The sequence below is a fragment of the Osmerus mordax genome, chromosome 7 (genome assembly GCF_038355195.1).
Source record: "Osmerus mordax isolate fOsmMor3 chromosome 7, fOsmMor3.pri, whole genome shotgun sequence".
In the NCBI taxonomy this organism is placed as follows: Eukaryota; Metazoa; Chordata; class Actinopteri; order Osmeriformes; family Osmeridae; genus Osmerus; species Osmerus mordax.
This window is the reverse complement of record NC_090056.1, coordinates 16,539,761-16,561,129: the sequence shown is the minus strand read 5'-3', so window position 1 is coordinate 16,561,129 and position 21,369 is coordinate 16,539,761. Positions and strand designations below refer to the sequence as shown.

The 21,369-nt window shown below is 51.6% G+C and overlaps 1 protein-coding gene across 5 annotated transcripts in view; it reads left to right on the top strand.

The window, feature by feature from the left end:
• Positions 1–21,369, top strand: part of rerea (arginine-glutamic acid dipeptide (RE) repeats a) — a 121,175-nt gene that overhangs the window by 49,137 nt on the left and 50,669 nt on the right. For all 5 annotated transcript variants that reach the window (XM_067239613.1, XM_067239612.1, XM_067239610.1 and 2 more), the window contains 2 exons: positions 6,829–7,297; positions 16,051–16,121. In XM_067239613.1, the coding sequence (XP_067095714.1) occupies positions 6,973–7,297; positions 16,051–16,121 (396 nt within the window). In that variant the 5' untranslated portion in view covers positions 6,829–6,972. The remainder of the gene's footprint in view (positions 1–6,828; positions 7,298–16,050; positions 16,122–21,369) is intronic.

Here is a 21,369-nt window from a genome sequence, read left to right as displayed (position 1 = left end):
CTGTGTTGTGAACCGAAAGGTCTTCTTTTTTTCTTTTTTTGTCTTGGTCCACAGAGTGCACATTGAGGGATGTGATGTGTAATGCGATACATGACAGTTGTTGGGCATTATGAAATGATGAAAAAAGATGCAGGTTGTGTGCGGTAGGCAAAGCATACTATCAGTTAGGGATCAAGTCTCCATTTCACACATGAACAGGCAGAGTTAATCTGTTGATCGCTACTGTACGCCAAACAGAAACGACACTGTTTCTCCTCCACCCAAACCCTGTTCTGGGACCCTGGCTCTGGGGTGTGCTTTGAACGCCTGATTCTCCTTTCACCATCAATGTATTTTTAGGTTTGTTTGTGAATGTGCTTGTGTCACTATGCGTGGATTTTCGGCTTGGCACAACTATGTAACCATAATTGTGTAACCCATGTCGGTGTGTTGTGTATAATTATGCATCTGTGTGTTTGCGTGTTTCTGCATGTGTGTGTTTGTGCCTGTGTGTCTGCATGTGTGTGTTTGCGTGTGTTTGCACACTGTGTTGGTTGCGCTAAAATGCTGCTGCTGTTACAGTCCCAGTCAATGCATGTTTTATGAGTTGTCCTGAGAGGATAGGGAGACTCAGAGCTCAGATCCTGCCTGTTCCAGCAGCGCTTTCATTAACCCCCACCACCCTGCTCACCCTACCCCCACCACCCTGCTCACCCTACCCCCCACCACCCTGCTCATCCTACCCCCACCACCCTGCTCATCCTACCCCCACCACCCTGCTCACCCTACCCCCACCACCCTACCCCCACCACCCTGCTCATCCTACCCCACCACCCTGCTCACCCTACCCCCACCACCCTGCTCATCCTACCCCCACCACCCTGCTCATCCTACCCCCACCACCCTTCTCATCCTACCCCCACCACCCTGCTCATCCTACCCCCACCACCCTGCTCATCCTACCCCCCACCACCCTGCTCATCCTACCCCCACCACCCTGCTCATCCTATCCCCACCACCCTGCTCACCCTACCCCCACCACCCTGCTCATCCTACCCCCACCACCCTGCTCATCCTACCCCCACCACCCTGCTCATCCTACCCCCACCACCCTGCTCATCCTACCCCCACCACCCTGCTCATCCTACCCCCTCCACCCTGCTCATCCTACCCCCACCACCCTGCTCACCCTACCCCCACCACCCTGCTCATCCTACCCCCACCACCCTGCTCATCCTACCCCCACCACCCTGCTCATCCTACCCCCACCACCCTGCTCATCCTACCCCCACCACCCTGCTCATCCTACCCCCACCACTCTGCTCATCCTACCCCCACCACCCTGCTCATCCTACCCCCACCTCCACAGGCAGCTTTTTTTGGACTGAAAGGAAACTCTTTCAGAATGATATTTACAACGTGGCCTTGTCTGTGGCTATAGTTTAAAGGGCTGTGGGAGCCTGCAGAGATCTCACAGACCCATGATTCATGTCATCCCCTCACAAGCCCAGCACAGGGTGCTCTCTCCTCTGATGCCCATCCCCACTCCACTGCCCAGAGATGGGGCACGACATGCACCAACAGTGAACACTGTCCTAAGTGAGCGCTTTCTCTGCTCCCTTTTCTCCCTGACCCCCTCCCCTCCCCCCCCCCCCCCTCCCTAATAAAACAAACAGGAAATGTTCATTTTCAGTGTAATTGTAGCGATCGCATCCTTGCCTTTTAGGCATTCTGGGCTGGTGCTAGTTTGGTGGAGACAGGCCTGAAATTAGCTGGGAGGCTGGCCTACAGACAAAGGATGTTGTTCCTAAATAGTCTAGTTGTGTTTTTTGAAGCCAGTTGCCTGGTGGTGGTGGTGGAGGTTAGCAGCTCCAGGAGCAGCCTGCTCGTCCCCCGTCCCCCAAAACAAAAGCCCTCCCTAATTAGAGGTAATACCATCCTGTGGTATCTAGGGTGGAGGTGCTTTTAGCCCCGGTCGCGGTTTGTGTGTTAGTTGAGTGTGTGTTTTTGAATGCGGGGCTTGTGCCCCCACCCCCCTTACCCCACCCCTGCCATCTGCTCAAGGATTGGAGGGGAGGGCACCACCAGATAGATAAATAATTTAGGCGGAAAAATAGTTTTGCGTGCTGACCTAATGGCTTTGTTTCTGGGATCTACTTTAAGAGCTGAGGAGCTAAGAAAATGGTGAGAGATTGACACCTTGAATATTCAAAATCTCATGAGTCTTCCTGTACGACGTACACTAGGGTAACTAAAAACAACCCCCCCCCCCCCCAAAAAAAAGATTAGGCGATAAATATGCTCCATATCTGATTAGCAAACAAAAATAGTTCCTTCTCCTTTTTTCTCCAGTGTGAGAGCTAAGCCTTTCAGGGGTTCCTTTAAGAGAAAGGTAGACTTGACTTGTCTTCTAGCAGTGATAAAATAGCTTGGTAGTTTTGTAACATGAATCTTTTGCATAAGCAACGTACGGTTCTAGAACCACGCTACGCTGTTTTGATGTGAAGGTGTTTCCATTGTATAATTCAAGCACACCTGTTTTCAAATCTTCCAACCATAGCCCTTATTTCCTGTCAAAGGAGTCCCACAAAGATAGTTAAAAGCTCTTTAGATCAGACTTCTTCATGTTACAAAGCCTGCTCCCAGTTCTCTGCTGAAAGGTAATTAAAAGGTAGTCAGATTTCACCAAGCGTTGGTTTCTGTCACCGACCTCCCATTCTCTAGACAAATAGCTTCACTACCCACGACTATGTGAGACCCCCATCTTTTACTGAAATGTGAAGTGCCACAACTGACAACACTGTCATTCTCCTCAGGAGCGGTGTCAAAGGTAGCCGGCTGAAAATAGCTAACAGAGGTTATGGTCCAGTCAGACAAATCGGGTGAGAGATGTTCTGTAGTAGGCAACCTGGTATTAGTCTGGGAAATCCAAGCTGCTGATAATGGAGGTGCTGAGCTGTGAAGCTGTTCCCTCAGGGCTGTTTGAATCTCTGAGAGCCACACACTGAGGGGAAAGGAGATTTAGGGGCTAGAAGTTTACTGAAGAAATGCTTTAGCCTGGGTGGAGCTCCAAAAACCTTGTTGTGGTTCCCACTACTGTTGGCAGTTGTGATATATCCACGTGATATATATATATATATTTTTGCTCTAGCTTTAATGGTTATGTTGCTGTTCCATATATTTTCTTGGTTTACCATCTATGTAGAAAAAAAGAAGACATTTTCCTTTACTTCAGTAGTCTCAAGGCATGTATAAATGTTGTATGTTTTAACGCCTCCAGCTATCAACCCCTGCACCTCTGCTACCTCTGAACCAACATACTGTATGGAGACTATAAATAGGGCTTCAGAGAATGTAGAGCCTGCCGAGGCAGGAAGACGGTTGGTCGTCAGTGAATTCAAGGAACAAGTGGAGCAGACAAGTGTCTTTGCCCTGCCAGAGGAGAACCAAAGGAGGAGAGAGAGAGCGAGAGAGAGGGGGGAGGGAGAGGGAGAGGGGCGCTCAGAGAAGAAAACAGGCTATGATTCACCAGGTAACACAAAGCACAGGGAGCTGTAGAGAGAGAGGGAGAGAGACCACTGAGAATACCCTCTGAAGTGCCCCCCCTCCCTGCCTCTCCTGCCTCCAGCAGAGGCTTTCATTGTGCTGGTGTTTCAGGAGGTTGGATATCAGCTTAGATTAGTCTGAGGTAAAGTGTTGAAACTGACATAACGTGTTCTGGGCTATATGAACATCCTGATGGCCATGAGCAGTGACGGAGGATCTACGGTTTGATTCGTGTCAGGTTCAGTCACCGTTACCTCTGCATGTGTGATCGTGCTAATATTGTTCTACTAATCAGTATTCGTGTGAGTGTTTAATGCAATCCCTCTGCAAAGCCTGCCTCATCCTGGCCAATCAAATACTTGGCTGCTTCATAATTCTCTGATTGAATAAGCTCTCGAGTCGTCTGTCTCAATCGTCGGGTCTCGATAGCACTATTTTGGCTCTCGTTTTTCCTCAGGTACTGTGTTGTTTCTACACGACTGGCCCAGAAAAAGCACACATTCCTGCCTTTTACTTCATGTGCCTGCAACTTGAATCATCAAACAGTTCATAACCCTTAATAATCAATTAGTCCATTAGAGAAGCCTTGTTGCCGTGCCTCCCCAGTAGCTTTTCATCTCGGCTCAACCTGGCCAATTGGGTGTTTATCCGGAGCTAGGTTTTGATGGCAAGCACAGAGAGAATGCGAATGTGTATTTGAGTAATGTGGGAGTGATTTGAATGAATAAAACATGGTTCCTTAAAAGCTCAGTGGAGAAAGGGAAAGAGAGAAGGATGGAGTGAGAAAAAAGGGAGGGGGGGAGACCAGAAAAAAAAACCTTAGTGTTTGTAATGGAGACCTGCTGTGTGGCCATTGTGGGGGATGATGTGTTAATAGAGACCGAACTGTGCGGTTCTCAGGCCAAAGGTCTAATTTAGACGCGTTTGGAAAAGAGAAATGTATTTTGCCCAGGCACGGCTGGCTGCTAGCCCTCCACCCCATTGCACTAATGTTAGATCAGGCTAGCTGCCTTCGGCCAGCCTTCCCTAGAGCCGCAACCCCCGCCCCGCCTCTTCTCTTTTCCATTAAGACAGCTGGTATCTTTCAAAGGGTCCTGCCCCCGTGATTGATGGGTAATAGCTGCAAGCCTCACCTGGCCCTCCACAGCATTATTCACAGGCCAGGTGGCGGTTGAGGCTAGCGCTTTGTTAGCCGCGGCGGCAGCGACTGAGCGGTGGCTTCTACACTCATTAAACAGCGATACGTTACTCCGTTTCATTTCCTCCATCTCCGCGGCTCACGCTTTTGGCTGGAGTCACTTGACTCCTGGTTTCCCTTTCTTGATTTGATTTGAATTCCCTCGTTTTTAAGGTGCTCAGACAGAGAGAAGCAGTCTCAGCACATCCGCCGAGAGCAGCCTTTTCGTTTGAACGCTTCCTGAACGCTGCTAGGTTTTTGATTGAGGGAGCGTGATCCGAGCAGGACGCAGTGCTTAGACTCAGGAGGTCCAGCAGAGCGAGGATTAGAGCTCTGGTATCAAATAATACCTCAGTCAATATTTTGCCATCCCTCACACCTCTAGGCTGTGTATGTATACAACAGAGGGGTGTGATATGTATTTTGGCCGAGTGGTGAGGAGTGTGTGTGTGTGGCTGCGTGCAAGATAACCCCAGAGAGAGAGAGAGAGAGCGTGTGTGCTTGTGAGTCTGCGCGTGCACACGCACGGAAACGGCCCAGCGGTCGCCGTGGTAACTCATCATTAGGTGATTAATAGGGCCGTGACGACGGCGCAGTGTAATCAGCCCTGGTGTTTGTGTTGAAGCTGACGACAAGAGCAGCTGCCCTGTCAGTTGGCGGCTCCTCACTAGTTGACAGGCCGCCGTCGAGGACCGCCGTTGTCAAGCCCCTCGCCTCGCCTGCCAACAGCCATCCCCCCCTCTCTCTGTCTGTCTCCATCTCTCTCCCTGTTCTCTTCATAACCTTCACAAACATGAAACGGGGCTCCTCACAAACACACAGTACAATTTTCACCTCAGCCTCCCTCTCCCTGGCTGTCCCAGGCTAAAGCTGCCGTTGCGGCGGCGCTAACTGTGGTGCTGATTGCCAGGTCTGGCCCCTCAGGGGGCTGTAATAGCTATTTCTAGTTAATCTGTAGTAGGGGGGTGAAAGCAAACACTGGCAAGTAAGTGAGAACCTGCCTGTGTGTAGTAGCAGTGTACTTCAGGCGGCCTGCTCTCAGGCATCCTGTCTGGGAGAGCTTCAGGACTGTTTTATTATTACAATGGTAGCCTGAGAGGCTATTTGGTAGCTCTCTATTTTGGCTGAATGATGATGGCTGGCTAACCGTAGCAGTTAGCCGTGTTAAATCACTGGCTTTCTCTCAGCTGCCTCCCTGCCAGTGGATTGCCATGTTCTCTCCTCCAGAGCTGTCAGTCCACATTAGCATGGAGATGATGGTTAGCCGTAGCTACATAGCTGGGGTGGAGTACTCCCCTCAGCCAGAATGCACAGAATGCAATTACACACACATACACACACACACACACACACACACACACAGGGCTGTGGTTAGCGAGCTACACTGAGCCCATTTCAACCCCACCTGCTAAACGGCTCTCCTGAGGCATTGTCAAGGAGGAGTCCAGCAGCACAATGCTGAAAAGGCCCAGCTAGACATGGCCTTTCCTGAGGAATCCCACAGCCTGTAAGCCTGATATACTCAACCGTGAGCAGCAACAGAGCCCCTTTTGAAGATAATACAGTGGGGAATCCTGTTTAGGTCATTGTGTGAGAATACATGTAGCGCCTCTCTCTTGCTCTCTCTCTCTCTTTCTATTGCTCTCTGTCTCTCTCTCTTTCTATTCCTCTCTTTCTCTCTCTTTCTTTTCCTCTCTCTTCTTCTTCTCAGCAACGAGGCGAGCGGTAGAAAAGGCAGCTTGAAGGTTGTGTTCTTTTCATGGAAGTGTTCAGGGCCCTCCTGAGAATACTTGGCAGGCTGTGGAGGAGAGTGCTAACAATTACTCTGAGGTTAAGGACAGCCAGCACAGCTCATTGCCTGACATCTATTGGCTAATCGAAAGGCTTTCGTCACCGTCATTATTTTTCTTTCCCCCTACCATTCATTCAAATGTATCTACAGGCCAGAACGATCAAACAGCAGAGATGAAATTCAGAAGGGATCAAAAAAACGATTAAAACAAAAAAACGCTTAATATTTCTTGTGAATCTGCCCTGCTTGGGTTCAAATCCCTTTCATGCATGTATAGTGTCAGTGACGTGGTAGCGTGTCGCTTATCCCTGCCTCTCTTTGTCCTTATCTCCAGCTCTTCTGAAACGCTGGGGTTGTTGGTGTGGCCGAATTTTCCCTGGATTTGACCGGTAAATTCAGAAGACTGAAGCCCAGGCTCACAGTCTACCTTTCACGGAGGCCCAGCCGTGAGAGGACTGAGGAAGGTACGTGGCGAATCATGACGGCCGACAAAGACAAAGAGAAGGAGAGGGACAGGGACCGGGACAGAGAGCGGCCAGACAAGCGGGACAAGACCCGCGGCGAGGCCGAGAGCGCGCGGCCCCGCCGCAGCTGCACGCTGGAGGGCGGCGGCGCCAAGAACTACGCCGAGAGCGACCACAGCGAGGACGACGACAACGAGAACGCCGGCGGCGCCGCCACCGAGGAGCTGGGGAAGAAGGGCAAGAAGAAGATGCCCAAGAAGAAGTCGCGCTACGAGCGCACGGAGAACGGAGAGATCACCTCCTTCATCACAGAGGACGACATTGTTTACAGACCTGGTGGTGAGTACGAGTTGGGTTTCTATTGATTCACACCATGTATGATCATTGTGATGGCTCATTTAAGAGGTACTTTCGGAGCGCTGTGTTGTCACCAAATACAGATTTCTAATCTTGGTGCTTTCGGCTAAAGTGATTAAATCACCTTTAAACCGTCCCCCGTCCCCCCAGCCATCCAATGCTGTCACACACAGGCCAAATATTATACGGCAAATGTTTTCAGGCGGTTTACGCTTAGCTTCCCAACTAATACACGAGTGTCAGTCCTAGATCTTTGGATAGCTGCAGATTTCAAATAAACCAGCTTTAGTAATCCCCAGGGCCTCATACCCATTGTACAGTAGTACGTCGCACGGTCGCTGTTCTATGATGAAAATGTATAAACTTGTTTCCTGGAGAGCGCAGAGGTACTGTATGAGATCTATATTACACCCCACCCGCAAACACACACACACACACACACACACATCAAGGCTTTAAAGAGACGTAACCTTTTCCCAGGCTGTAAACATGGCCTCTCCCTCACCCACTGTTTATAAATTGGTTGTACACCAGACTGAAGGGGGGAAATGTCAACACTGGGAAGCGAGTGGAAGGCAGTGAGCTAACGCTATCTAGCCAATCCCTCTCTTTCCCCTCCTCTCTCCCCTGATCTCTCCACAGCAGCCCGGAGCCCGTGGGCCCAAATCATCACTGCTGTGTCGTTCATTTATCTTGCAGGCAGTGGGGAAAGGTCAGGGAGTGACGCAGCGGTGCGGTCACAATGCTTAGCAGTTTAACGCAAAGACATAGGAAATTACAACCGGACGATGTTAGCCTGCCTTCCTTCTCCTACTAGAACATTCCGCCTCCCCCCATCGCTCATCTTCCGCTAAAGAGATGTGCTGCCCTCAAGTAGGTGCAGTGGAACACGCCGAGCCCCCTCCTCCACCCCACCCCCTAGCAGTGTGTCATCTCGTTGGCTGAATGATCTCTCTGCCGGTATCAGGGAGGTCCTTGAAAGAGCTGTCGCGCTGACACAGGAAAGTGAAGCCTCGTTGTTCCCCTGACATGGACTCCATTGAACCTTTTCTCTCTGCATTTAATGTTTAATAAAGAGAGGGAGAAGAGAGAGAGAGCGAGCGAGAGAGAAAGGGAGTGATGGATAGAGGGAGAGAGATATATGGAGAGGGAGAGAGCAGCTCTGGTTTGTGTCCTAGTCAGTGAAGCGGTGACCAGCGGAAGCAGTCAGTCACTTCAATTAAACATTCAGGAGGCACATAAACAAACCCGTCCGGGCGTGTTAGCCAGGGAGCGTCTATTTTTTATTATCTGAACGTGTTTTAAGCAAACAACGTCAGATGTTTATGCTTTCTGATTGGTCAGACCAGTTTTCCAGTTTCTTTTCTCTTTTCAATTAGCAATTTGGTCAAAGCTGATGAGACTAATGTGGCCCAGCAGAACATTGATGGCCGTTCTCTTTGTGTGTTGCCTTAATAAGGACAAAGCTTTGGATTAAAGATGGGGAGCCTGGATGAGGTCTGTAACTCCGAGGGCTGTCCAGTAGTGTGTCATTTACCTCCTATTGTCAACACAGACATCCCTCACTGTGGAGACTGACCTCAAGCTGTCTGCTCGGGTTATTGTCGAGGTGAAGAACTCAGCTCTGTATTGTATTGTGTGTGTCTTTGTGTGTGTGTTTGTTTCCGTGTTTTTTCGTGTGTGTGTCCCTGTGTGTGTGTATTTTTATCTTCCTGCCTGGTCATTTGCAGCAGCCTTACAGCAATCAGATTTGGTTTGCGTGGCTTAAGCAGGCACAAAGCCTGGAATGGATTATGCTTTGCTAAATGTTAAATCCCTTTATACTCGTCTAGTGACACACAATATGTAAAACTGACCACCCTCTGAGAGGGATTTACACAGACCTAGACAGAGAGCGAGGGGGGGGGGGGGGGGGGGAGAGGGGGGATGATGGAGAGAGACAGAGAGCACAGAAACACCTCTTTAATTGCTTTTGTCACAAGAGCCTGACAAACATATATGACTTTGTGAAGATAATAAGAGAACTATATTGAAACCCTGCACACAGATCCCCTGTCTAGCTGCTTAGCTTTTTTATCCCTGGAAGATGGAAGCGTCCTCTCTCTCTCTCTCTCTCTCTCTCTCTCTCTCTCTCTCTCTCTCGCTCTCTCTCTCTCGCTCTCTCTCTCTCTCTCTCTCTCTCTCTCGCGCTCTCTCTCGCTCTCTCTCGCGCTCTCTCTCGCTCTCTCTCGCGCTCTCTCTCTCTCTCTCTCTCTCTCTCTCTCTCTCTCTCTCTCGCTCTCCCTCTCCAGGCGGCTTAGTGTGCATTGATTGGATAGGGGAGAGAGTGGGTTGAGAAAGAGGCAGAGAGGCTATGGGGATACATGACGACTTCTGTCTCACAAAGTGTGTGTGTGTGTGTGCGTGCGTGAGTGTGTGAGTGCCTTACAGTGTGCCGCAAAGAAGGAGACCATTTGTATGGCAGGCTTATGGAGGGAAGTGTGTGTGTGTGTGTTGCGGCAAGACCCAGGCAGACTTGGGAGATCGATCAGAGCTTTGAGTATTGCCCCCTCCAGCCTGCTTCTCTGGAGCTTGGTGAGTCTCCTCCACAGTACTGGCCCAGCTTATGGATCCACACAGGAGATTATACACAAGAGGGGATCAATAGATGACACCGTAGTAGCAGACACACACACACACGCCGCACGTGTGCATGCACGCACATTTACAAGAAAAGGGCACACACACTCACACACACACAAACACACATCCTACACATACATACACACACACACATCCTACACATACACACACACATCCTACACATACACACACACACATCCTACACATACACACACATCCTACACATACACACACACACACACGCAGTGAGACTTGCAGTGTACTCCACTGCCCCCACACACATCCTTATCCCATCTGGCTGCCATGACACTTCTCTGTCTCCTCCTCTCTGACTGGGGGTTTAAAATGGAGCTAATAGAAACCACCTGCCCCCCCCCCCCCCTCCCTCGCTCTCTCCACTCTCCACACAACATGGCTTCCATGACCAAAGCAGGCTGTTTATTGTCAGACGGAGCTTGATGGCGCAGCACGCTGCATGGTCCTCACCAAGCCTGGGATTCAGAGAGACGAGGCAGAAGAGTGGTGGGGTGTCGCCTGAAGACAGACAGACATGTTTCTGAAAACACGTTTCTGAAGACATGTTTCTGAAGACACATGTTTCTGAAGACATATGTTTCTGAAGACACATGTTTCTGAAGACATATGTTTCTGAAGACATGTGTTTCTGAAGACACGTTTCTGAAGACACGTTTCTGAAGACACGTTTCTGAAGACAGACAGGCAGGTTTCTGAAGACACATGTTTCTGAAGACATATGTTTCTGAAGACACGTTTCTGAAGACAGACAGACAGGTTTCTGAAGACACATGTTTCTGAAGACAAATGTTTCTGAAGACAGGTCTCTTAAGACACGTTTCTGAAGACAGACAGACATGTTTCTGAAGACAGACAGACAGGTCTCAGAAGACACAAGATTCTGAACATAGACGGGTCTCTAAAGACTCCACTTTTCTGCCTGCTCTCTTTAAGGGATTGGGGGTGGGGGGGGGGATTGGACAGCTGGCACCTCGCACTGTAGACACCATGAGCCCCGAGGGGATCTCTCTGTGTGTGAGTGTGTGTGTGTGGCTGGAGTATATCCCAAACACATGTGGCATCGAAGCACAGTACGCCATCCTCTCCACCAATCAGAGTTCTGTTCCTGTGGTCCTACGTGGCGTGAGGTCTGTTGGCACAGCAGATTGTTTTGGCTACCAAATCCAAAGCTTTTACATTTACATTTAGTCATTTAGCAGACGCTCTTATCCAGAGCGACTTACAGTAAGTACAGGGACATTCTCCCTGAAGCAAGTAGGGTGAAGTGCCTTGCCCAAGGACACAACGTCATTTGGCACGGCTGGGAATCGAACTAGCAACCTTCAGATTACTAGCCCGACTCCCTCACCGCTCAGCCATCTGACTCCCAACTCCCAACTTTTATGCTGTTGGTATGTTTTCCTGTGTCCTTGTATACAGACAGATTGAATGTATACCCCTCCCCCCCTCCCGACTGCTGCTCCTCCACACTGCCCCTGGTAGGCTGTGGACTCAGACCCTCAGGAACAGAGAAAAGGCTCCTCATCTCACTGACAGATTCTCCCATTCTCCCGTCTGGCTTCACATATCAGTCTAGACTCCACAAGACTTGCTTCACAAGACAGTCTTCGCACGTATGATTCCAATCGATGACAAAAGACACAAGTTCCAAAAGCATCGTGTTTGGGGATGAACGATGCCATTATGGTGATGGTGTGAAGGAGCTGGTCTCTCCGCTCTCTGCATGAGGCGGACAGCCACAGTCGCTGATCTTGTCATACTCAAACAGTGCAGCAAATCTGCCCTCCCTCCCTTCTCATCCAGTGTAATGGAGAGCCTGGAAAGGGCTTATTCAAGGGGGGGTGAAATCTAACCACCTGCCGACTGCAAATTAGAAGCTGCAGCAGACTGAGGGGGCTTGACTTGTCAAAGGGCCTCTGTTCTGGGCCCCCCCAGGGGGCCAGTCAGCTGGGCTGCTCTCCGCTCCACAACCACGGCTCCAGAGCCTGGGGTTTGATGTCATCAGCTCCCAGGTATGTGCCCCTCGCCAGGGAAGGACGGGAAAGCGGTTTTGGGAGGGAGAGAAGCAGGAGGGGGAGTTGAAAGAGGATGTATTTGTCCGAGGAGCTGGCGAGGCGGGGGGGGTGGGGGGGTGGCTCATGGAGCTGCATTGGACCCGGGAGAAGAGCTGGGCCGGGCCCGGGTTGGATGAGCGGATCACGGCGTCACCCTCCGGGGCGTCCAACGTTGGCAGGTTTCACCTCGCGGCAAGACCGCCCACTCCGCCGACCCCCCGCTGAGATCCCGCCCCGGCAGGAAGTGACACGTGCAGCGCAGGGCGCCAGCGCCCCCTCAGGGGCTGGCTGGGAGGAGAGAAGGGGGGGGGGGGGGGGGGGGTACAAGCAAGAACACAGACAGCAGGACCGGCTCCCCTCCCCCCCCATGGTTCCATTATTGCATTCCTTGTGCTCTTTAATTTTAGGATCAGTAAACTTAGGGGGCCAGCCTTTCCAAAAAGCCCCTGATCTGGTCTCTTGTCTGCTGTGTGACTGAGTCTCCCTGGAACAATGCTGGTGAGCCATGCTGCCTCATGACTAGGACTCCACGCCCCGCCAGCCCGGCTTAGCCACCAGCTCCCTCTATATTTAATAAGCTCCTCTGCATCCATTCAAACATGGCCGTCTCTGTTATGTTTGGCTGAGGTCATACCCAACAGGAATGCTACCCTGACTGTTTACAAAACACAAGTGTCTGTGTAGTGTGTGTGAGCCCTGTGATTCTCGCGGATACTTTCCACCCCGCGCTGGCTCGTAAAAGAAGGGAGGCCGACATTACCTAACAGCGTCTGTCTGTTTCTCCGGTTCTTACACTCTCTGTCTCTCTAACTCCCCCCCCCCCCTCCCCCTCTCTTCTCATAGTGCTGCAGCAAATTAAACAGAAAGTCATTTGACACAGAGTAGAGTGGAGCTGGGTCCTGTTACTGGCCTAGGTGTGTTTTTAGATTAGACATGCTTCACAGGCACTGGAGAATGACTGGCTGAACAATGAGCTACAGCTGAGGCGAGGGAGGGAAGGGGGGAGGGGGTGTCTAAAAAGGAGTACCCCCCCCCTCCCCTTCTCCCCTCCCCTCATGAATATTCAAGCTCTTAAACAGAGAGGGGTGACAATGCATACAGAGACAATGCCGCCAGAGCATCCGATTTCAGGAGCGAGCGCAGGTCGTAGGAGTTTTTGTTTTGTTTTTTCCCTTGATATGAAAGTGTCTGCTGTAGGAATGTTGTTTCTCTCCCTCTCTCTCTCTCTCTCTCTCTCTGTCTCTCTCTCCTCTCGTGTGGTCTTCAGCTGGATTTTTTTGCGGTTGGCTGTTCAGCTCCAGCTCCCCTCGTGCGGAGGTGGACCTGGTGGTGGCTGAAGGGAAAAGAAAGCCCCCACCCCCCCCACCCCCCGCCTCGCCTGAGAAACGGGACCCACTTTTCAGTGCCTACAAAATGGCTGGAATGTTTTCCAGCTCTGGCTGGGCCCTCTGGGGTCTGCAGGGCTCACTTGAGACACGTAGTTTGTAGATAAGAAGTCAGCCCTTGCCTTCTTTTTTATCTGGTCATCTCTTTATTCATGTTTCAAACTGTCATTTCGAATGAGGCATTGTGGGTTTTCCTAACCATTTGACTTCTGGTCTGTGGTGTAGTCTTGAAACGAGTCGAAGCAGATCAGATGCATTTGATCTCCCGCGAAAGTGTTTGCAGCGTGTGAATTGTAGAACTAGCTGTGGGGATCTGCCTGTTGATGGGCTTTACAGGCAGACTGACGAGGGGATCCATCCAGCCTAAATGGATGGGCCTTGGAGGTTAGAGGACACTAAGCCTTAATTCCCCGATTTGACTCCTCTGAAACATGTCATCTCATCTCATTCAGATTAGTGTTCTTTTGTTCTCTGCCCCCTTCCCTCCCCCTCCTCTCCCCTCCCCTCCCCTCCCCTCCCCTCCCCTCCCCCTCCCCTCCCCTCCCCTCCCCTCCCCTCCTCTCCTCTCCTCTCCTCTCATCTCCTCCTCTCCCCTCCTCCTCTCCCCTACTCTCCTCTCTTTACATACATGCAGCGTTGTCCCCTCAGGTCACACAAAAGCGACTGATGGATATTTTCATTCACGTTATCTTGTAAATGACTTCCAGAGTCCAGGTGGGGATGGAGGGAGAGAGAGAGAATGGGAGGAAGGGAAGGGGAGTGTGGAGGAGAGGGAGGGTGGGTGGGTGGGTGGAGGAGAGGGAGGGAGGGTGGGTGGAGGAGAGGGAGGGAGGGTGGAGGAGAGGGAGGGAGGGAGGGTGGAGGAGAGGGAGGGAGGGAGGGAGGGTGGGTGGGTGGAGGAGAGGGAGGGAGGGAGGGTGGGTGGAGGAGAGGGAGGGAGGGTGGAGGAGAGGGAGGGAGGGTGGGTGGGTGGAGGAGAGGGAGGGAGGGTGGGTGGAGGAGAGGGAGGGTGGGTGGAGGAGAGGGAGGGAGGGAGGGTGGGTGGGTGGAGGAGAGGGAGGGAGGGTGGGTGGAGGAGAGGGAGGGAGGGTGGGTGGGTGGAGGAGAGGGAGGGTGGGTGGGTGGGTGGAGGAGAGGAACCCTGGCGTCACTCATGGAGCACCAGGGACAGCAATTAAACCACCCCCCCCTCCCCTCCCTCTCAGAATAACTCATTGAGACTGCAGCAGATAAGGGGGCCCCCCCGGGCTACTGGCCCATACACACCGCGCTGCTCAAACAAAGCCCAGCCACTCCAGCCGCCCAGCTACAAATGGCATGCCTGGTGACAAAACTATTTAATATCATCATTACGCTAGCTGCAACCAGGCAGATAACACTATACTAGATCAATAACAACTGTGACTCAAACAAATACATAGCACAATGATGCGCAACTGGCAAGGCTTGTGAAGGAAAAGCTGCTCCTCTTGTTGTTAGCGATAGCGTAGCTGCTAGCAGCTCCTGTCCGCTAGCTTCCTTGGGCGCCTCCTTTCTAAAGTACACAACTCCAGCATAGCGTGTCAGAGGCTCCCCATGGCTGTGTGTTGGCGTTAGCTGGTCAGCCATGCTTCACAGGGAGCCCAGCCAGCCAGTCAGTCACGGCAGGCAGAGTTGGGTAAAGGGCAGGCCACACCCCTCCACTCATCAGACCACGGCCTAATTGGTTTCAGGCCATTACGCGTCGAGGAATCAAATCGAAAACCGCCGTCGCGTCTCTTTCTATGAGAATCAATAGTGCAAATGAGATTGATACATCAGAGCTTTTGATGCAGCTCTCCCGATTAATCAATGGTTTCGTGTGTCGGCAGATGATGGGGTGTACCTAAAAGAGGACTTGTTTGTCCTCTGTTATTGAAATAAATGAATAAATCCTAGTTGTGTCGTGAATATTCAGGGCGGTGTGCTTGGTTGGATGGGCCCAGCTGGTGGGCTCCAACAGAAGTGGCTGTCTGTTTTTGTCCTGTGCAGCGTGAATGTTTTTTGTTAAGGAGATGAGGGTTCACGACCTGGCCATACCACCAGTCACATTCAATTTAACAGCACAGCCGGCCCAGTCTGGCCCCTATTCACACGCAGTGTGCCAGGGCAGCCAAGTGCACTACCAAGGGTTATGTCATTTGGCAACATTTAAATAGTGGGTGTGCCAGTGGGTTTTGGTATTAACTCACTATTAGCAATTTACTGAATTTGTGTCTTTTGTGGAGGGGTGGGGTGGGGGTGGGGGGGGGGCAGGAGGGGGCAAGTTAAGTACTGGTGCTATCCGACACTGCTGGTGTAGAAGTGAAGTGGAACAATAGCATAATTCCCCTTGGGTCTGATGTTTGCTTTGGAAAGGCAGCCTTGTACTGCTCCAAAAGTCCTTAATCCTATTACCCGCATTCCACTTGAATTTGACCTCAAGGAAAAATGTCTGTTTTGGAGGTAACGCCTCGATAATAATATACTGACTGGCATCTCTATAGAGCTGACGGAAAAAGTCCTGAAGTGTCCATGTTGTCATTCTAACACTCTCTCTCTCCCTCCCTCTCCTTCCCTCGCTCTCCCTCCCTCTCTCTCTCTTTCTGTCCCTATGTCTCTCTCTCTCTCCCTTTTCCAGATTGTGTATATATCGAGAGCCGGCGGCCGAACACTCCCTACTTCATTTGTAGCATTCAGGATTTTAAGCTGGTGAGTACCCTCTTTCTTCCTCCTCTCTCTTGGGCCTGTGCTATCCCTGTCCCCTGTCCCCAACCACGGCTCCTTATCTTCCGGTCTGGCCATGCCCGGCCCCGCCCGGCCCGATCCGGCCCTCCAGTGTTGTTTTAAGGCCCTCAGAACACACATCAAACAGTGTTTCATCTGCTCTAATTGCCTGGTGTGTTTAGAAGAAGATGGAGGCTGGCACTAGAGGGGGTGGGCAGATGAGGCTGGAGGCGTGGGGGTCGAGAGGGCCTCCGTGGGGGTCGAGAGGGCCTCCGCCCCCGTGCAGGGGACGCACCATGGTGTAGATGGGTTGTTGGTACAGATATGGTCGCTGGTGCGGATGTCATGCTGTCAAACGCCCGATTTCCTTTGTGGCGGTGATGTCATAAAGCAGATAAAAGAGCCTAGCGAAGAGGGATGTTGTGATCAGTTAGAATGCATACATGCATACATGTAGGGATTGACGGGAGCTATTTTTGGAATTGCGGAGGAAATGTGCTGACCTATGTTCATTTATATCTCTGGAGTGAAAACAACAGTGGGTTTGTTTATTAATATGGTAGGTCTTCTAAGCTGGTGCATATCAATCAGTTGTGTAATGCTATGAAGATGTCAAGAGTATTTCATTTGTTTAAAAAAGGAGGCTTTAAATGGTATCTTTTCTACCCTAAATTGCCCAAATTACCTCTCGGTGACTTGAGAAATCAGGCTCCTAATTTGCTGCTTAAAAGAGTCTGATTCATCACTGGTCGTTAGGGACAGGGAGAGAGAGCTTTGTTTCCTGTGTGCTCCTCGACACCCAGCTCTGACACTGACTGCAGGCTCCCGGGTCACATGACTGCAGGCTCCCGGGTCACATGACTGCAGGCTCCCAGGTCACTTGACAGGAGGCTCCGGGTGACACCCGGAGTATTTTACAGGGATTGACAGTTAGGAGTGGAGGTCTGGGGAAGGAGCCCTACCCAAAGCGCTGTTGTCGATGAGGAAGAATTGTAAGCAATTGTGTTTGTGTGTGTTCAAGATGTCTTAGCATGGGGTGTATTATTGGAGCACAGAGGCAGCCCCTTGAGGGCCACCGAGGCCCCAGGGGTCCTGGTAATGGCTGCCACAGCCAAGGTGATGATGGGAGGTCACCAGTGGAGCCACACTCCTTCTCTGTGTGTGTGCGCGCGCGCACTTACGTGCATTGTAAGTACAGTTGGGTGTGTGTAAGGTGGTCTGTAGGACTAGGGGGGAGGAGGAGGGGGGAGCGGCAACAGAGCCCCCAGAGAGGCGGAGCTTTAATCAGATTGTAGGACTGCTGAGGAGGGCAGGAAGCCTCTTCACTAAGAGAGAGAGAGGGGAGAGAGAGAGAGGGAGAGGGGAGGGAGAGGGGAGGGGAAAGAGAGAGAGATGGAGGGAGGGAGATGGAGGGGGAAAGAGAGAGAGAGAGAGAGAGATGGAGGGAGATGGGGTGGGGGGGAGAGTGTCATCTGCACCTTGATTGAGGGCACGGACAGACGTCTCAAGCTGAGTATTGACCAGGGAATGAGGAAGGAAGAGAAAAGGAGGGAGAGAGTCTGGGAGGAAGTGAGATAGAGAGAGAGAGAGAGATAGAGAGAGACTGGCTGACCTTCACCGGGTCTTTTCACTTGTCTGCTTTCACTCTTTTTCGTTTTCTGTCTTTTTTCTCTCTCTCCCTCCTCCTCCTCCCTCTACCCATCTGTAATTAATGAACAACCATCTGCATGCCTGTATGTGTGTGTGTTTGTGTGTGTTTGGGCAGACTGTACCCTTGTCTGCTTTGCTAAAACAATGCCCTGGTGGCTCTTTAACAAGCAGAGGGATTCAGTGAAGTCATTTTCAGGGTTCCTGCTAAGGCAGACTAAACAGAGTGTGCAGGAGAGCAAGGATCCCAGCAACTCTGTGTCACGGTTTATTGTTCTCGATGGCGCTTGGCAGCTAACTGTAGTGGAGCGACTGTCACCTCTGACCCCAGACTGTCACCCGCCCTCATAATTGGGACACAAATGTCTGCCCCAGAAGAAGAACAACTCTTTCTATTTCTTTTCTTCTCTCTTTTTTCTTCTTCTTCTTCTTCCAGTCAAACATAATAGTCACTGCCGCCCACCCCACACCAAATGGCAATATTGTGAAACGGCGTCGACTCTAAACCATAACTGGTCTCATTGTCAGCCCTTCCTCATTCTTTTCCTGCTTTGCTTGCTCTTCCTCCTTCTCCTCTTTCGCTTCTTTCTCAGACCTCATTTTCCCTCACCCCACACATTATCGATCAATCCTTCTGTGGCCAGAAAATGGACCTCGACCTCCGCAGTTGGGGGGGGGGGGGGGGGTAATTCCATCGGCCCTGATACAAACAGCCTCATCAATATCCAACCCTCCATCCATTCCTCCAATCCCTCCCTCCCCCCTCCCCTCACTCAGTGTTTAGGCTGGTGCTAGCGACGTCACTCGCGTACTTTATCTAATGACCTGTGAATCCAATTAGTGGTGTGTAGAAATCCTGAATGCAGCCATCAATCTATACAATAGAGGGATGAACTGGGATGAAGCCTGGCTCTCTCTCTTTGTCTCTCTCTCTCTCTCTCGCACTCTGTTTACAGCATGTCTATCTCAGCCCACAATCCCTCTCCACCTTCCCCTGGCTGCACTTGCCGAGGCTCCTGAACCCCTCCTCAAGTCCCCTCATCCTCCATCTCAGCTCGCTGTGCCTGGTCTCAGGGGACCTCTGTTGTCACTCACAGCCCCCAGTCGTGAAGCCTTCTCCCTGAGCTTGGATCCTTCTCTGTCAACAGCTGCTGAATGGCCTCCAGTGCCATACGTTTGGCTCCCTTGTACACGGTTAGCAAAATGGCCGCCTGTAGGCTACAGATTGTAGATGGGGTAGTGGGGGACAGCAAGCACTAGAGAATGGGAGCCCCACCGCGAGCTCAGGCTAAAGCTAACTAAGCTAGGAAAAGCCATAGATGCGCTAACCCACCCCCCATTAGCTTAAAAAAACTCCCACATCCACATCATTAGCCGGCTGGACACGCCGGCCAATCTCCTTTTGATGTGAGTGATCTGGTCAATTAAGTGGCTGGTTTGCTGCGATAATGGTCATTTTGTTTGAGAGCTACCCATCGTCAGTGTGTTTAGGTCTAATGGCAACACTGGGCCGGGCCCCTGCGTGTTTCTCCCAGCTTGCCTTCCCAGCGTCTCGGCTCTGCTCCCACGTGAGCGTCCTCTGTTGAGGTGTACTGAGGAGTGTACTGAGGAGTGTACTGAGGAGGGTACTGAGGAGTGTACTGAGGAGTGTACTGAGGAGTGTACTGAGGAGGGTACTGAGGAGTGTACTGAGGAGGGTACTGAGGAGTGTACTGAGGAGTGTACTGAGGAGGGTACTGAGGAGTGTACTGAGGAGTGTACTGAGGAGTGTACTGAGGAGTGTACTGAGGAGTGTACTGAGGAGTGTACTGAGGAGGGTACTGAGGAGTGTACTGAGGAGGGTACTGAGGAGTGTACTGAGGAGTGTACTGAGGAGGGTACTGAGGAGTGTACTGAGGAGGGTACTGAGGAGTGTACTGAGGAGGGTACTGAGGAGTGTACTGAGGAGGGTACTGAGGAGTGTACTGAGGAGTGTACTGAGGAGTGTACTGAGGAGTGTACTGAGGAGTGTACTGAGGAGTGTACTGAGGAGGGTACTGAGGAGGGTACTGAGGAGTGTACTGAGGAGGGTACTGAGGAGTGTACTGAGGAGGGTACTGAGGAGGGTACTGAGGAGGGTACTGAGGAGGGTACTGAGGAGTGTACTGAGGAGGGTACTGAGGAGTGTACTGAGGAGGGTACTGAGGAGTGTACTGAGGAGGGTACTGAGGAGTGTACTGAGGAGGGTACTGAGGAGTGTACTGAGGAGGGTACTGAGGAGTGTACTGAGGAGGGTAATGAGGAGGGTACTGAGGAGTGTACTGAGGAGGGTACTGAGGAGGGTACTGAGGAGGGTACTGAGGAGTGTACTGAGGAGGGTACTGAGGAGTGTACTGAGGAGGGTACTGAGGAGGGTACTGAGGAGGGTACTGAGGAGTGTACTGAGGAGTGTACTGAGGAGGGTACTGAGGAGTGTATTTAGGAGGGTACTGAGGAGGGTACTGTCGGAAAGCTGCGCAGCGACACTTGTGTTTTGAGAGAGGCTCGTTTCACTTTACATCTGGTGCCCTGACCTTGTAATGTGTTTACAATCTATATTTGATGAGGCTGATGCATCACTGAGCCCGGTGTGTGTGTGTGTGCGCACGTGTGTGTGTGTGTGTGTGTGTGTGTTCATTCCCTGCATATTTGTGTTCTCCCCTCGAGTGTGTGTGTGTGTGTTCTCCCTGTGATCATACATGAGTGTGTAGACTGTGACAGGCAGCGTCGTGACAGACTCCCGCTAACAGTTGTTGAGCCCAGAGACACACTGTGCTGAGAGAGACACACTGTGCTGAGAGAGACACACTGTGCTGAGAGAGAGGAGAGCTCAGCACGGAGCAACAGCTAAGACAATACGCCACCAAATCACTCTGCAGCTAGATCTGCCCTCCGGGAGCATGCTCGCTATCCATCCCTCTTCCTCCCCCCCTCTCTCATCTCCTGGTCTCTGTCTCTTTCTCTCTCTCACACACACACACACACACACACACACGTTCGACACATCCATCTGTTTCCACACTTCATTCCCAACCTCCCTCTCTTGTCCTCCTTTTGTCTCCTCTTTGTCTCTCTCCCCCCCCCCCCTCACCTCTCCACCTCCCCCCCCCCCTCCCTCCCTCATCCACTTATTACTGTAATCTTCCCCTTCACTCCGTCCATCTTTGCAGCTAAACTCGTTTGGCCACCTCAGCTGTGCTCCATCGCGCTGTCCCTCCCTCCGTCATTCCGACGTCTCCCCTTCCATCCCTCTCCCCCTCCCTCTAATAGAGTGGTTGCAGTGTTCCTCCCCAGGGGCTTGTGCTGGAAGGGAGGGCTGCTTCCCCAGGACCTGTCTGCGTATGGACAATTAATTAGATGCCATGTACAATACAATTATCTGCAGGGACCTCCAGTCCTCCATCCAGAGCCCCCGCCAGCTTAAAAGAGATGAGGGCATTTTCCATACCGGCGACATATCTATCCGGGCGCAAACGGCAAGGGAAAAGATCGGAGCGAGCTCGGGGCTTGCCCTGCCGTCGTCTTATAGACTGTAGCCATCTCGTTAGCTGTAGGATACCTGTTTGTA